Genomic DNA, 16,977 nt, shown 5'->3' with positions numbered 1-16,977 from the left:
GAGATAACAGTATTTAGTAATCACCTTTTACATAATATTTTTTTACATCACACAAGCGGGAATTGGTTTTTCCTTGTGGATAGAAATATAACCTCTACCTTGCAAAGTTGTTTCCTGATCAGTAAGTTGATACTCATTTCATGATCTTGATGTTACTGCTGAATACAATCCCAAGGACATTTGCCTGGAGTAAGCCCCATTAAATAAAATGGGACCTGCTTAGAGTAGACCTGCTTAGGCTTGCTCCCATAAGATGGCAACATCTACCCAGTATCTGATTTTCTCTCACTTTTCCAGCACTTGAACAGAAGATTTCATGATCTGGATGGCCACTTGGCAAAAAGCGATTCGGGAATATGGATTAATGGGCTCGACTATGGTGGAATATCTCACGTCACTCCTCATATTCCTGAACTCAATGACACTATTAGAACAAAATGTGAGGAAGAGTCACCTCTCTGTGGATTACCTTGGATCCTTCCTGTGGACTATCTTTTTAGGTTGGTAACTGTCTTCAAAAGTAATTGAAACTGAATTGGTCACCTGATGAAAGATCATTAAAAATCAGCTAATCACTTACATATAAACAAAGCTGTTGCTATATATTTAAATTAGCTAGTAACACCTTAATACAAATCCATTTCTGAGGAACCTGAAGGGGAAAATGGGAGAGCTTGCTATTTTAAACGATTAAACTGCTTATAATTGTCAAGAAGATAATTTTCTTTTTTAAAAAAAATATAATTTATTGTTAACAATTGGATAGCAGCCAGTGAAGAATAGCCACTGTTGGTCTACAACGTCATCCTTTTTGGACATTGTCATTTGTAAGTTAGTAAACAGTGTCCCCAAAATATAGTCACTACTTACAGTTTTATTTTTATAAGCAGAAAACAACCCAGAACAGAGGTAACACCTCATTTCTTTATTGCTGTATTTTTAATGAGTTGGCTAAAGGGGTTTTAAAAATATTTACTTTAACATCAGATTTGGAAATACAAAATATTTTCTGTGGTGCAAATTTATGGCAGATGAAATGGTTTATACATAATTTCAAGATCATCAATACTGTGGAATATTAAAAGATGTACAGATTATTTCCACCCTCACCTTAAGCTGCTTCTAGTTTCTGTCAGGAAAAAGTCAAAGATGATTACTTGATTAGGGAATTAATTTTAACCTATGATTAAATATTTGATTAATTGTTATTGATTAAAACTTACAACCTTAGTTTGTATTTTTCCAGTTTCACTGTTTATTCCCAAGAGGCCTTTAAAAAAGCAAAACCTGGTTGCCCCTCAGTGTGTGCTGATTTGCTGTTAATGACTTTTGTCACAAAAACAGTAATTAAGAAGAACCTTAGCTTATCGTTAAAAAATTCCAGTACCTTTCATCATACATTTGCTTGCTTTGTTATATTTAGGTCTGTGTTGTTGTTGTTTATATTAAAATGATAATGGTGGCTAGTCATGTGAATGTCCTTTGTGAGCTTAATGGTGACTCTAAGGCCTGGTTCAGACAGAATGCCAAATGTGGCTTGGCATTACACTATCGTGTCTGAAGTTCTTGAGCTCCCTTCTTGCTCTGAGGAGAAAAGACATCTTGTCATGGGTGATTTCCCTCTGTCCATCAAGGAGGCAGGACCAAATGTTCAACATCCTGTCTGTTAGGTAAGAGTCCCCATTGATTCAGTTAATTTCCTGCCTTACCAGGGAGTGCAAGCATTTTGTGAGACGAGAGCTGGGCTCCTACAAGTTACAACCTACTTTCTCCTTTATTGTTGCTTAATTGCCTTCCTTTCTCTGTATATCTGATCATGTCCCTGTTTTCTCTCCCATGACCCTATCTCCCCCCCCTTTTGTGGAGTGACGTAGCTGAGGTAATGGAAGGACAGAGGAACTTCAACAAGGCCTGTCTCTCCACAGAGGATGGGGACATCCTACTTCTCCCCAAACCTGGAGGCAGGGACTCTTCCTCTGTGGAGCTGGGCTGGTCGAGCCCTGCAAAAATGCACACAGCCGCTGAGAACCAGAAGCAATCGGTGGCACAGGTGCAAGAATGGGAGGACACCATTTTGGTGGCAATGGATTTTCACAGGAAGCTTTTCAACACTGTTAAAGATGGTGGACACTTGGATTTGGCCACAAGAGCAGCAGGAAAAAGAGTGTAGGAGGTAGACATGAGTCTCTGGAACGAGTGTGAGACTCAGGCCATAGGTCTTAGACTAGAAAGGAAGCACAAAAGACAACCCCACCACACGTATGCTTCCCATGAGAGGAAATCGGACTCCGTCTCAGACGGAGGCTCTGGGCCTCAGACATAAAGAAGGAGAAGTTTCAGAGGGGAAAGAGATTATAGTTCCCTAACAGCCCAAGTTCCTTCTTAATCAGGAAGATTTATCAGGGACTGCTGGCCAAGCCATAGTGGCATTGGATCTCATGGAACCCGCTGAGTCTGGGGAAGAAAAAAAGAACTCCAAAGTGAAACCAAAGGGAATAAGAGTTTTTCCTGGGTTGCCAGACGTGGAGAGGGTGATGTCCTTCCCAGAGTTCTTTGAACATCATATGAAGGAAGAGTGGACTAATCCTCTCTCCAATAAGCAAAATCCTATTTTTTATTTATTATAATATTTATACCCTGTCTTTCCTTGTGGTTTGAGGCAGCTAAAATCCTAACTGTGTGGGGGGAGCTGGTGATGAAGGACACAAAGCAATCCCTATGCTACCAGCTTTCTTTTCTTTTCTTTTCTTTTCTCTCTCTCTAAAATAGGGTCTCCCTGGTGGCAAACATTTCAATGTTAAATCCACATTTAAAATATAAGTGTATATAGTTAATTTGGCTCCACATCAGAACTAGAAACCACAATTTGCTTCTGCCTCCCAGTTCTAGTTTGCGGCAAACTCTTTTTATTTGATTTGTAGTTAAAAGCAATGGGCGGTTTGCCTCAAAAGACCGTGCAAGGTAAGGAAGGAGCATGTAGGGTAACTCATGTAATGTCAGACAGTGATTTGGCATGATGTCTGAGTTGTAAATTCAAAGTAACCCTTCACTCAAAACAAGAGGCTTGTAGTACCTTTTATGTCACAAGATTCTTTGTCATTTTCTCTGCAGCAGACTAAAACCCCTTGAAATAGCCCTTCAGTGTTTCACATGTTGTACATAGACTATTTGTTTTGACAGAATTAATCCTGGACACCGGCATAAATTAACAAACTCTCTTCTTAGGAAAAATTGGTATCTTCCTGCTCCAGAGATTATACCTAAGAACTCTATTCGCTTCCAGCTACTATCCAAAGAGCAAATGCCCTGGGATTCTACAAAGCTGACTTTTGAAATTTCAGGTGGGCTTTACACACACCTTCCATCTGTAGATTGTTACTTTTCAGTAGAAATTACTGTGGTTTTTACAAGTGAATATTCTGTGCCTAATCTCCTAAAATATGCCATACAAAATGTATAGGAAATGCATGACTGCAACATGTTGCGGCCACAGTGTGTGGTTGTGTATGTGTGTGACAACATGTAGCTGGTACATGTGGCTTCTGCCTATGAGAAGATATGGCACAATAAATGTGTTAATCTTTGAAGTGCTAGAACGGGTGGGGAACCTTTTTTCCGCCAAGGGTCATTTGGATATTTATAACATAATCCACGGGCCATACAAAATTAGCAACTTAAAAATTAGCCAACTAAGCCCCAAGCAGGCAGCTGCCCCCGATGACACCCCCCCCCCACGTGCGGGCAAGCAGGCAGGCATACAACCAGTGGTGCACTCACCCACCTGGTGGCACAGGATGGACTGTTGCACCAGCCGGGTGTATCTGTCCAGCCGCATGCTTGAGTTGCTCCTGCTCTGCTTGGTCGGGGCTGGATTCTACATCTGGCTCCTGCTACTTCTGCCTACAGAGATGAAATGAGGACACACTGGCTAAGAACTCGCCTCCCCCCGCGCATTCTGGCCTTGTTTCCTTTAACCCCTCCATTGTCGCCACTTCCGCCCCCAGCCCTCTTGTAATACAGAAGGAATATTATGCTGGCTATTGGCCGTAACAAATAAACAAACAGAAGGAATACGTTTCTCCATGGCCCAGGTGGGAAAGGGTTAACACAGTTTCTTGGGCGGTCCTAGCAGCTCCATAGCTAACTACTCTTCTGCAAGGGGGGGGGAAAGGTTCCTTTTCTCGGCAAATAGAGACTTGAATAGAGGCTATTCCTGTCCATGGGAGGGGGCGGATCACCAGTCTTAGATCCTTCTGAGCTAGAAATCTGCCAGGACCCACGAAGGGCCAGACCAAATTATTTCTCTGGTTATGCTCCCCCTACACACACACACACACACACACACACACACACACACACACACACACACACACAATCACCCTTCATTCCTGTTCAAATCACAAACAGCCTATTTTTTCTGCTAACTCCACTTTTTAAAACCTAACAAACCTGAGCTTTCCCCTCTTGGCATTGTTGGGATGATCTTTGTATCTGGAAGGGATGGTACACCTTTTGTTAGAATGAAACAAATACCCCCTTCATCTGCATTTTCACAGTGAACTGATTGGTGCTACTGCTGGCAAAAAAAAATGGCAAGCGTTTTTCTTTGCTCTCAAGTAGCATTTGAAAAGTTTCTGAAGCACTCTCTCCCCATCCTCCGAGCAGTAGAGGGACCAGTTAGTCTTTCAGTGTAGAGAAAGACAATGGGACATCAGTACCTTCCAGCAATTAGCATTACCGAAAGTTTTCAGTATTGCTTTATTCTGGAACAGTGCTACGCAAATGCATGTTTGTTTGTTTTTCAGTATTGTGTTTTTCTTCAGCAGTGCTATGCATGCACCAGGTTTTTTTTAAAGGTAAGTGGAAAATCATGACAGAAATAGGACAACAGCGGGGTGAAGGGTGAGGCGTGTATACAGTCTGCATCTGGTGTGAAAGGAAACCATGGCTAACAAGAATAAAAACCCAGATTACCCTGTTTTGTGTGGAATCTGTTGGAAGTACAAATTGAGCAGCAAAAACAGTGGCAACATGACCACCATGGGGAAAAATGGCTTGTGCATTCAACCAGAGCACCTTTTGGGGATATGGCAGCTGCAAGCTGAATGCACTGAAGACAGCCTTCTAACTGGTAAGGCTGCAGAATGGATGGTCCTCCAGTTTGATACTCAAGCCCGCTCCATACGGTCGCTTAATGAGTTCATGCGAGTGTTAAGGAGATGCTTCGAGGATCCGTTCCAGGGAGAGAAGAACTCCGTCAAGGATCCTCCTCAGTCCGTGAGTTTGCTGACGAGTTCCAAAGACTCGCTAATATAATAGTTGATTGGACTGAAGCGACTCGAGTGCACTACTTCAGAGCAGCATTGCATCCTGAGATTCTAAACTGGGCATACATGCAGCTAGACCCAGCCACCTTGGAGGAATGGATTTTACTGGCGGAGGAGTTGTAAAGTCGCCGCCAGTTTATTTCTCTTGCCCGACGGCAGGCCAGGGAGGGGGGAAGCCAGAAAAACCCTCCTAAACCGGCCGCTCCTCAAGCCCCGCGGAGGCCGGCTCTACCTCCACCGGACTGAGCATTGCAATTTCAAAGGGGAGCCTGCCTCGTTTGCGGTGCCATGGGCCACTTCACAGCCGCCTGCCCGTCACGTCAGGGACTGCCGAGTCCCTCTCCCCAGCCGGAGGGGACTCCTCACGGGAGGGACGCACTCGAGGGAGAGGCGCCGCGGTCAAGCGAAGTATCGCTCCAAGACAAAAAGCACCCCCAGCTCTGCTTGCCAGGGAGGTGACGATGGACCCTTCGCCAGTGGACCCGTCAGGGTCCAGGATTACAATTACTACCCCTGGAGAGATCAGCTCCACTTCCTCCGTGGAGGGTGACCACTGGAACTCCCCTGCCCTTTATCTGGAGTCTCCCCTCGAACCGCCAAAAAACGAACTGGGTCTGTGGTAGAGGGGGCGATACCGCAGACCCCCGCAGGAGTTCCTGAGAAACCCGGGGCAAAACCTGAAGCCCCCTTCATGGTGAGTGAAGTGGAAGAGATGGTGTATGTAGATGTCATATTACAACATTATAGAAAGGGCCCACAATTACAAGTGAAAGCCTTAATTGAGTCTGGATGTGCCCGCTCGTTAATAAACGAAACCACTTTTAAGGTGCTCCAGGTGAAGTCAGTCCCTCTGCCTGCACCTGTCCAGTTCGCCCAGATGGACGGCAGTGATTTCAGGGGGGGCCCAGTAGATCGTCGCACTGACAGGGTGGCAATGGGGATTGGCCACCACTGGGAACAAATCAACCTTACTATTGTGCTCAATGTTAGATATGCGGTGGTATTAAGAGCAAATTGGCTCAAAGGACACAGTCCCACCATATACTGGGACGCTGGGACTTTAATGTTCAATAGCCTGTTGTGTGAATTACGCCAACATGACATGGCCGTTAAAACCGTAGTCAAACCAACCCCTGCACTTGCCACCCAACTATCAGGACTTTGCGGATGTATTCAATGTGCAGGAGTGTGATGTTTTACCTCCCCACCGCCAAACTGATTGTGCTATTGAGGTGGTGGGGGATGAAAAACTGCCAAAGAGTAAGATTTACCCAATGAGCCCTACAGAACGGACGGTGCTCCGTGAATTTTTAGACAAAAACTTGGCTTGTGGTTTCATCCAACCCTCCACCACGCCCTGTTCGGCACCAGCCTTTTTTGTGCGGAAGAAAACGGGGGATTTGCGTTTGTGTATTGACTTCCAGAAACTCAATGCTGTTACTCAAACGAATGCCTACCCCATTCCCCTCATTTCTGATCTCTTGGGAAAATTGAGGGAAGGACACATTTTCACCAAGTTGGATTTAGTCGAGGCTTATTACAGAGTCAGAATTCAGGAGGGGGATGAATCTGACAGCCTTTTCCAGTTGCTTTGGGATGTTCGAGTTTATGGTGATGCCGTTTGGATTGAAAGGGGCCTCATTAATGAGATCCTCCATGACCTGCTGTTCAGAGGAGTGATAGTTTATTTAGATGACATTCTTATTTACTCTAAAACCATGGATGAACATGTTGCTTTGGTCAAAGAGGTGTTGCAACGTCTTAGAGATCATCAGCTCTATGCCAAACTAAGTGCAAGTTTCACAAGAAGCAATTAACTTTCCTAGGGTATGTCATCTCACACCAAGGACTGACTATGGATCCAGAAAAGGTGCGCGCTGTGCTCAGTCTCGCCACAACAGCCTCGCCACAACAAGGAGAAGGACTGGCACACCCTAGATCTCACACGTGCATTACACATATATCTGGACCGCACGGCTCCAGTCAGAAAAACAGACTCGCTGTTCATCTCTTTGACCGCCCCAAACAAGGGCAAGAAACTCTCCAGGGCGGAAATAAGCCACACCCTACGCGCATGCATTGAGGAAGCCTACAGGGCCAGCAATGTGCCTGTACCTCACGGGATCACTGCGCATTCCATAAGAAGCGTGTCCAAATCAGCTGCCTTCAACAAGCTGGCCTCTGTCAAGGAGTTATGCAAGGCAGCCACATGGTCTTCAGTGTCAACCTTCATATGACACTACTGCCTCAACAGATATTCTTCCGTGGACACAGCCTTTGGGCATAGAGTGCCCCAACACGTTGTGACCGAAGGCTAATCCCACCTGAAAAACGTCACAGCTCTTAGACATCCTGTCTCTCAAGAAGCCCTCCCCCTCAGAGAGAGAATGGACCCTTGATTACTTACCGTGAAGGTCCCTTATTCTCTGAGGTAAGGAGGGCATCTTGGCCCACCCTGGGTGAAGGCAGAGCACATTCATCCATGACGGCTGCAAGGACAAGTGTCAGGGCTGCGTCAGTCCTAGCCATTCAGCCAATGTTGTTGTTGCATGTGTTTGCTGTTTCTGTTATTCCCCTATGAGGACAGATCGAATGCTTAGCCTTTGTTTTTGTTACATGTTGGCATTATCAGTTTTGTTATGTATCCAGTTTATTATCTGTTATTACATAAAGGTTGATGCAAGTACCAGTGGTCTCTTGCCCATATTCCTTGTAGCAGTTATTACGATATCCCTCACTAACCTTTTTCCCTGCCGGATCCCTAGCTTGAAAAGTCTTAAAACTTTGAGCAGGTGATTCCGGAACAGGAAACAGGAAGTCTAAATTAATTACATCCTGCCTGTCCCAGAGCACCGCAAGGGAATCACCCATCTCTCAAGATGCCTTCCTTACCTCAGAAGAAGGGACCTTGACGGTAAGTAATCAAGGTTCCGTTTTCATTAGAGCACTCTGCTGGAAGTGAGAGCAAAAATTTCATGTGATATTTTTTCGGAACTGTTTTTTACTCTAAATTTTACTGCTAGCTATGAACTTAAAGTTTAAATGGTTTTGATGCCTTTCAACAAGGAAACGGGAATTTTTTTAATGCAACTGCTAGGAATTCTCTGATAGAGACTTCTAGCCCTCTCACCAGATACCATGCCTAGAAATCCTTGGGGTAAACGACCAGTTTTTAGTGTGGACATAGTTATCTTTGTTTGCCTGTTGATGTGCTCTGCACTGCAGAGTGTGTGTGTGTGGGGGGGGGATTTAGGCAGTTGGGGCGTGAGATAGAACTTCAGTGAAGGGAAATTCATCTCTGAAAAATGGCTTTTTATTGTACATTCATACAGGAACTTTTGTCTGCCTTTCACTTAGGTCCAAGTCATATGTCCTTATACCTTCGACCGCAGCAAGGGGTGACATTGTCCAGGTGGTCCCTTGGAGATGGAACTCCTGTTGTTAATATAGGTGGGGATTACTTTGTGTATTATTCGCATGGGCTCCAGGCCTTGCCATGGCGCTTCTGGATTGAGATGAAGGTAAGAGGGGTGGGAATCCTGCTATACCATAAACATTGTATTTTTTTTAACAGAACTCTCTTGCCTAATCCACTAAATTACTTGCTATTGTCTTGTCAGAAAGGATATAACAATGAATGTTAATACAAGTTTGCTCTTTATGATTCAACCTACCTGTTTGCAAATAGTACTATTCCTTGCAAATGATGCAGTTTGGAACACTATGTGATCTGGAGAGAGTTTATTTCTTTCCTTTCAAGAGATCTGCTATGGAATCAGACATGTTGTATGCAGCCAATGGAAATTAACTTACTAGCTAAGGCCAGTGCTAACTGGCTGCCATTATTATTAGTTTGCTAAAATGGATGGAATAGTCTTCCTGTCCGGTAAAAGAATGTGGAAGGGTGAAACTAGAGCTATACAGACATGCAGTGGTTGAAGCAAATAATGGAAGGAAGGGAGGCGCCTACGTTAATGTCTTGTGTTGTGCTGGCCTGGCTGTAAAATCCTAAATGACTGTTTTTCATCTGCTTGCTAAAAGTAGGGATGATTCATCGTTGTGGCCTCTTTGCAGTCCCACATGGGAACTGCGCGTGCGCAGGCCAGCCACGGAACTCCTAGAAAGCTTCATTTTAGCCCAGCAACAAGAATTGCTCCCCCTCCCTTCCGGCAACGGTCCTTCCTGCCCTTTCGGACATGTGATGGAGGGGTGGGGAGCATCCTTCCCTCATTTCTCTTTCTGCCACCGCGGTTAGAGGACTCTTTGGAGAGCTTCACCTGTTCCTCAGAGTTTTTTCCCTTGATTCTTGTCTGTGTCTTCGTCATTCGGAAATCTTAGTAATCAGGTGACCCTTGCTCTCAATATACAACCATGCTATAGAGGGCAAATGGCAAAGAAAAAATAAAAACAATAAGGAGAATAATGTAAGTTTCTTTTAATGCTGTCCCTTTTGATGATATTTCTTTAAATTAGAAGTGCAGTAAGGGGCCTTCTGCCTTTCTTCTGCTTAGAGAACAAAGGAGTGGCTTCTCAGTTTGCCAGTGGTATCTCCCTTGAATTTATAGTTGGCATTGGACTGGAGACTAACCAAGCATTGCACTTATATGTTCAATATTTTTCCCTAGTACAAGTTGTTTTGAAAGCACGTACTCAATCTAGTGAGCAGTCTGCATCATATCTTAGTTTGATTGACTGATAGTGTTTGTCTGTGGCCAAAGGCCATCACAACCCACCATACAAAACATTAAAATAACATTAAAATAACTTTTAAAAAGTCTGACACACAAGAAACTAATATTTAAATATGTTAAGATCACAGGTTAAAAACAGCTTTAGCTCAGATTTTCTTAGCTGCTAAAGTAAAGAGTGACACTTTGTAGGAAACATCAGGATTGGTGTCTGATAAGAGAAAGAGCAGCTCCTCTGGATCTGTAGAAAGATTTAGGCCCTTTAGAATTGCTCCGAGGAATTTAAGTCTGGGCTCTGTATAAAGAGGACAGAAAAAGGTGTAATGAATTAGGTCCTCTGGAGCGGCCCCACAAATACATAGGCGAGAGGCCCATGGTGTTCGAGAGTAACGTCCAGCTATCCAAGCCATTGGCATGGTTTGAAACCGGAGGGCGGTAAAAGCTATTCTGAGGCTATGGAAGGGGATACTGACCAGGTATGAAGCTCTGACATGATCTCTTTTAAACTGTTTAAACCATGGTGAGAATTTGGACTGGGAGATTGATTGCCTGTCCGATGCAGCATCACATTTGAACGCTCACTCCCGAATGTTGGTACCTGTTATGGGGACAGTCTGGGTGTCCTCTGATATGGAGTAGCAATGTAGTATGTTGTTATAGTAGACTAGCTTGTCAGCATCATTTTGCATCATCAGTTTAAAACACTGCCTGCGATGTAAGTTGGTGGTGTCACTGCTTTGCTTTCTCCAAGATCTTAACAGGGCTAAGTGAACATGGGCCCTGATTGAGGGCAAACCAAGTTCTGCTCACATCAGGGCTGCTGGTGTGCCTCTGGGTAAGGCTAGAATTCTCCTCAAGAAGTGATTTTCGATAGTTTCCAGCTTTGTGACCAGACTATCCTTCCAACCTCAAACCTCTACACATACAAAAGTTAGGGAATTGCCTTACTTTGATAAAGTTTCAGAGCTGGGTCAATCAAGAATCCCCCCTTCGCATAGTGAAATTCCAGAATAGCCCCTATGGATCTTAAGACTGTGGCTCTGGTAATTGCCAAATGAGCCCTTCAGGTTAAAATTTCATTGAACATTATCCCTAGATATTTGAAGGTGCTGGATTGCTCTAAAGGGGTTCTGTCTATGGACCACTTAAACTTGCGAGGCTTTTTCCTAAAGACCGTCACTTTGGTCTTGGCATAGTTGATTCTTAAGGCCTCTTCTTTACAGTAGTCAACTAGTTTGTGCAACAACCTTCTTAGGACTACACGTGTAAGGGAGACCAGAGCCATATCATCAGCGTATAAGAGGTCTGATATTTTCTGAGGGCCTAAAGAGAGAGAAATGAACTCAGAGCCATATAGCTTTGGGATGATGTCATTTAGATATAAATTAAATAACAGGACATATCTTAGTAGTCTTGAAGCCTATTTTGCAAGAGAGGCAGCCTATAAATAGTATGTAGAAATAAATAAGTACAAGCTGTTTTCTCTAGACAGACAACTGTTCTATAAACCTTCTTTCCATATTACCTGAGGGCTCAATTTGTCTTTTGGTTAGATTTCAGTGTGCTTGCCAGGCTTGTTATTGCCATTCATGTCTGCTCTTATTTGCAGGCCCAAGTCTGCTGAATCTGATTTTATTGTTGTATAATGATACAGAAGTGCTTTTCAGGATGAATTGTGACTAGAAACTATGAATTGGCTTGACATAATTGAAAATGTAGATACTCTGACTTTGTTTTGTCTGTTTTCCAGGTCTCAGATGAGCCAGTCAAAGAAATGGTCACCCTTGCTATAGCTACCCATTACTACTTTGGGGAAGATCAGAAGTCACCCCAGTTACTTGCCTTATCAGGAAGATTTCCCAATTGGACGTTTCACTCCAGTTGGGTCTCCACTTATGACCAATTTGTCTTTTAATCCAGAGGTAACTTAAAGGTCACTTGGTGATGGATACTGGATAACAGCTTTGATTCATAGGGAGTTGGGCAAGTCAGAGAAGACAGTATTTTTTTACGATACTTTACCTACAATGGTATTTCTGTGGCAGCTTGAATACCTAAAAGACAGTGTACTATGTTTTCTATGTGGTTATGCAGCACAAACCACCCTTTTCTCCCACTTGAAGCCTGTGATGGACTTAAGATGAACCTTGCCTTTGAGATGTGGCTTTACGATGGACTTCCGGCTGCCTTGTAACAAAAGGGGCTTTAGTGCTGAAGTTCTGAGCACAATAAGTTAAATACTTCATGGGCTTTAAATAATGTGAGTGCTGCCTTCACTAAACCCTTGTCAATCCTTTATAATCTGAATTAAAGCTCAGAGACTTTTATGACTGTACATCATGGAGGATAAGCAAGTGTTAAGTGATCATAGTTGTGAAGTAATGATATCCACTTACAATGCATTTTATAATCAAAGTTCTTTAAATTACAAAACCAGAGACGTTGATGATCATTCTGTTTCGAACCCGTTTTTCATGTGTTGACCTTACTGTTCTGTTTTCTTTATAACAGTTGTCCTCCTTTCTTGTGGTGATGCTTTAATACAGTCTATTTTCAGTAAAAGTTGGATAACTTACCTTCTGCTCTGTGGGGACCAAGCAGTATGACGAGCAGATTTATACTTATCAGATGCAAACACATAAGCACTATCTTCTATGTTACGCTCTGAGCTACCACTCTGCCCTTCTGTATGTATAAGTGTGTTTTCATTGTTTGTAGTTAATGAGTTGTTGATTATTACCTTGCTTTTATTTCTTATGAGTGTTTCATAGTTGGATTAGGAAAACTTCATAGGAAATCCAATTGCAGTAAAACTTTGTCTAAAAGTAGAAAATATGCTTTAAAAAACTGGAATGAGCCAGAGCAGCACAAAGTTTAAGCATCTAATAAGTGAGTCACTGCCCTTTTTTCACCTTCCATAGCCTTTTCCAGCACAATAATCTAAATATTCAAAGCCAAAATATTTCTGTGCACAAGAAAAGCATGTTTGCCGAAGAAACGTATGTTGGCACAAATTTACATTTTATTTATTGAGAGCAGAAAGGAGGCTGGAAACATGTTATTAATTAGGAACCTTTTGCTGGTGAATATAAAAAGCAAACACATTGTTTAAAATAAACTCTTTGCTTTCTGCATATAATGATAGATTATAACAGAAGCTTTTGATCCTGTAGAAGAGTTCTGACTTTGCTTAAATGCATTTTCTCCTTGCATCTTTTGTGGATAATGTTTAGTTATAGAAAGTAATCCAGACATAAACATCCAGTCATTTTGTACTCAATTTGCCCATCTCATGAAAAAGAAAATGTGTCATTCTTTTTACAGTCTTAAATCCTCAGTACCCAAGTAATTTGGGTTATACAGTCCCTTGGTGACAGAAGGCAGAAAACCTATACTTGCATATGCTCCTCTGCAGATATTTTGTATGTTGCTACTTGGCTTATTTTCTGTAAAGAGGCTTTACTATTTTGAACGTTTACAGAGCATGTGGATAGAAAATCAGTGCGCTATCCCCCAATAAAGGTGTGGTTGCAGTTTAATGTTAGGCTGCCTTGTGCTTAGAGAGATGCGAAATCGCACAGAGTCCAAACCATAGAAGGCTCCAGGGGTATGAACTGCTTTTCAGGATGACATTAACTATGTTGGTACAGCATCTCCAGATACCGTAGTAGTTTCACTGGACACACTGCTCTCCTTCTTTGCACGCAGTGCTCCCCCTGTGGCTCAGTCCCAGACACTACCTTACATTAGTCTTTGCCAGCAACCCAATGCAGAAGGTAATATGAGAATTGGTAGAAGTTGCAATCCTATGTACTTGCTTCTAAATAAAAGCAGTTAAGCTCTTATTATCTCAAACCCTATACTTTAGTTTAATTTCTGTCATTTGGGCTGTGTTATAGTAGTCTTCAGTTTTGTCACTGGGATAAGTTTTCATGATTTGGCTTATAATTTTTAAAATAATGCCAATAATTCTGAATTTCATCAGAATCAAGTTATGCAACATTTCCCAAGATACTCTGATGCAGAACAATTGCAGTTCACAAATTAGGGCAAAACGAGACATTTATACTAAAGACACAGGTACTGTCAAAAATAGCAGTGGTGCATTTCGTATCTTCTTTTTGCCCATCAAGCATAACTTATCCAGCAGAGAGGGATCATGACATTCCCTCTTCGACTGCCCTGCCAATGGCAACAGAATGCCATCAGGTCATGGCACAAGGTATGTTCTGCTGGCTCTTAAGAAAGGAGAACCTAGTTTCATGGCTGCTTTTTGGCTGCACCTATGTGTTCAGTGTAAGCTGGAGGTTGGCCTTAAGGAATATCATTGCTTTGCCCATTAAACCCAAAACATGCCAAGCAAAGCTAACTAAAAGCCACATGCACAAAGATGTGTGCGACCTCTTGCCTTAGCAGCAACCAATCCTGTGTGTAGTATTTTTTCTTCTGTTGAGAATTTTTCCCATTTAGAGGTACAATGTTTATTTGTCCTAATTGCCTTATACATGTTGCCATTTTATTGTAGAGAAGCACTTGCAATGTGTGTCAGCGCACTATTTTGTACAGCTTATGTACTCTGGCAAACCTAGCTTGGAAGCATTCCAAATCTGTACAATTCACGTCCACAAAGCCTTTAATTTACTTTCATTGTGCCTCTAAACTTACGTTGCATGCAGCAATGAAAAAATATCTTAAATGTGTCAAAATATGCAAGAAATTACAACTTCTCCATTGGAAGAAAAACTTTGCCTAACGCAAGATGCATCTTTTTATTACGTAGCAGAAAGAAATAATGGGATGTGTGGGGTATGTTTTTTTATTTAAAAATACTTAATTGTTTAGCACAGGAATTATTCTGACTTGTCTTCCTCTGTTCTGGCCATGCACTGAAAGAAGCTTTGTGACAAAATGAGTTCGAGAATAAAGATTCTGAGTTTATTACAAGTCAAATCTAACTGATCATATGCCTGATAATTGTTTAAGAATACCTACCTATATAAACCTATGCTGGGTTTCATGTACAGCTACTGCACCTTTGACTGTACTGTACCACTTTAGACTGCAGGTGGCATGCTCCTTTATGCAAAAACATTTCCTGCTCGTGGAAAACTACATGTGAAGAATCTTGGTATTCTGGGGTTATGTTGGTTTTCTACCAGCAAGATTTTTTTTTAGGGGGGAGAATTTGTGCTGTGAGTCCTAACCTGCAATTTGAAATGGGGTTGGAAGACAGACACTGCTGCTACGAAAGGTTGTAGAACAGATGTGAAAATGAGAAAAACATGAAAAGGGGAATGGAATGGAAAGTTAACTAAACTGATGCTAAATAAAAAGATTTTATGAAGAAACTTGCAGTAAGTGATTTACTGTCATCCTTCCAATGGTCTTCTAAACTTTCCTTTAGCTCACCAGGTGATATCTTTTAATTCATCTAGTATTTAAACATTAAATACGAGCTTATAAAGTTGGAAGTATGCAATATTGTGACTGATGTGCAGCCTTTTAAAATCCCCCTTTTTCTGGTAAAGTTTTGTGAGGGTCACTTTACTAGGGATAGAATACAGGGCTGAATTTTTCCAACCTTCTTTCTTGGGCTGCAGTTAGACAATGTTAAACTGGGATGTACACGCTTGGCTTAATATTGCACCCCTCCTTGTATGAACAGTCCTGGTTTAGAAATCAATGCCAGATTGTGCATAGGTTAACCCACATTCCACTTAAGTGGAATTAGTTGTCTCTTCCCCCCCCATCCTGTTTTCAATCAGTTTAACCAAGTCAGAAGGCATGGCCTTTTTTCCTTGTCATGTCCATCAAAATCTCCTAAACATCTTGTCTTGAAATAGTCTTCCCCCTTGAAAATTATGCAGTCAACAAGTTAAAATTTGGAAATCTGGTCCACATTCTGGTGCTGAAGGTAGAAGTTACATCTGACCATGTTCAAAGACCAAAAACCTTTCCCTGAAACCATGCCAGTTGAGTTTGCTTTGATCGTTTTAGAAGGGTGTCTGTTCTTGTGAAGGTGTAGTTAAGTTTCATGTAGTTCTTCAAACTATATTTATGGTTTTGCAAAACTGATCTGGCGGTTGTTACCATGATAAGGTGTCATGTGACCTGAGCAAGGAAATTATCTCCACCTTTTGGCACTGCAGCTCCTGATATTAAACAAATGAGGCACTTATAGGGAGTCCACAGCAAAAGTCAATGCAGAATAAAACTCTGTGGCTCTGCCTGCACATTGACAGCCTGAGCCAGCTGTAGCGCATTCTCTTTACAGCATTCACAACAAATTTAGGGACTGAGTGTAAGTAGGTAGCAAGACCTGGGGAAACACCTGGGATGCCCCTTTAACAATGAAGCAAAATCTGGCTGCTGTTCTTAAATGTAGAATAGAGAAACGTGGTAAGCAATTTCAGCATGGGAACAGTTTCGTCAATGGCCTAATGCTAAAACTTTTTTCCAAGTGTGAAAAAGGTGCCATACCAACACAGCCCAAAGTCTATAGGAGATAAAGATCAATGACTAAGCATAAATATATATGGGAAGAAGCACTGAATCTGGATTGTAATTACCCTCTATTAAATATTCTGTTGTAACTAAAAGCCAAAATGCTGAAAACAAACCATGGTCCCACCTCTGCATCATAAAAAGCACTTCTTACCTTGGAAATATTCACTCAGGCCCTGGGGATGCTGAAACTGAACTGTAGGGGAAGAAGAGGCTACTGCAGACAAGGATGAATGCAACTGCAAAAACTCGTTAAAGTTACTACTGTCTTCTCTATGCTTCTAGCAAGGTAGATGAAATTAAACTAGAAAGCAAAAAACCAAAACTTTTTTCCAAACCAACTATTTCCATGGGAATATCTCTGGTTGGTAGGCCACTAACAATCCTTGACATGCACGTGAAAGCAGCTAATAATGATAAATGGACACCTCTCTTGGTCCTCATAAGACCTAGTGTGG

At 42.2% G+C, this 16,977-nt stretch overlaps 1 protein-coding gene across 1 annotated transcript in view; it reads left to right on the top strand.

The window, feature by feature from the left end:
- Positions 1–12,003, top strand: part of LOC130492925 (endoplasmic reticulum metallopeptidase 1-like) — a 50,368-nt gene extending 38,365 nt beyond the window's left edge. The window contains exons 12-15 of the mRNA XM_056866697.1: positions 298–500; positions 3,226–3,341; positions 8,685–8,848; positions 11,766–12,003. Coding sequence (XP_056722675.1) covers positions 298–500; positions 3,226–3,341; positions 8,685–8,848; positions 11,766–11,930 — 648 coding nt within the window. The 3' untranslated portion in view covers positions 11,931–12,003. The remainder of the gene's footprint in view (positions 1–297; positions 501–3,225; positions 3,342–8,684; positions 8,849–11,765) is intronic.
- Positions 12,004–16,977: the final 4,974 nt, after the last annotated feature.

This window comes from Euleptes europaea, unplaced genomic scaffold, assembly GCF_029931775.1.
Source record: "Euleptes europaea isolate rEulEur1 unplaced genomic scaffold, rEulEur1.hap1 H_2, whole genome shotgun sequence".
NCBI classification, from domain to species: Eukaryota; Metazoa; Chordata; class Lepidosauria; order Squamata; family Sphaerodactylidae; genus Euleptes; species Euleptes europaea.
The sequence above is the reverse complement of the archived record's forward strand: the minus strand, read 5'-3'. Positions and strand labels throughout refer to the sequence as shown.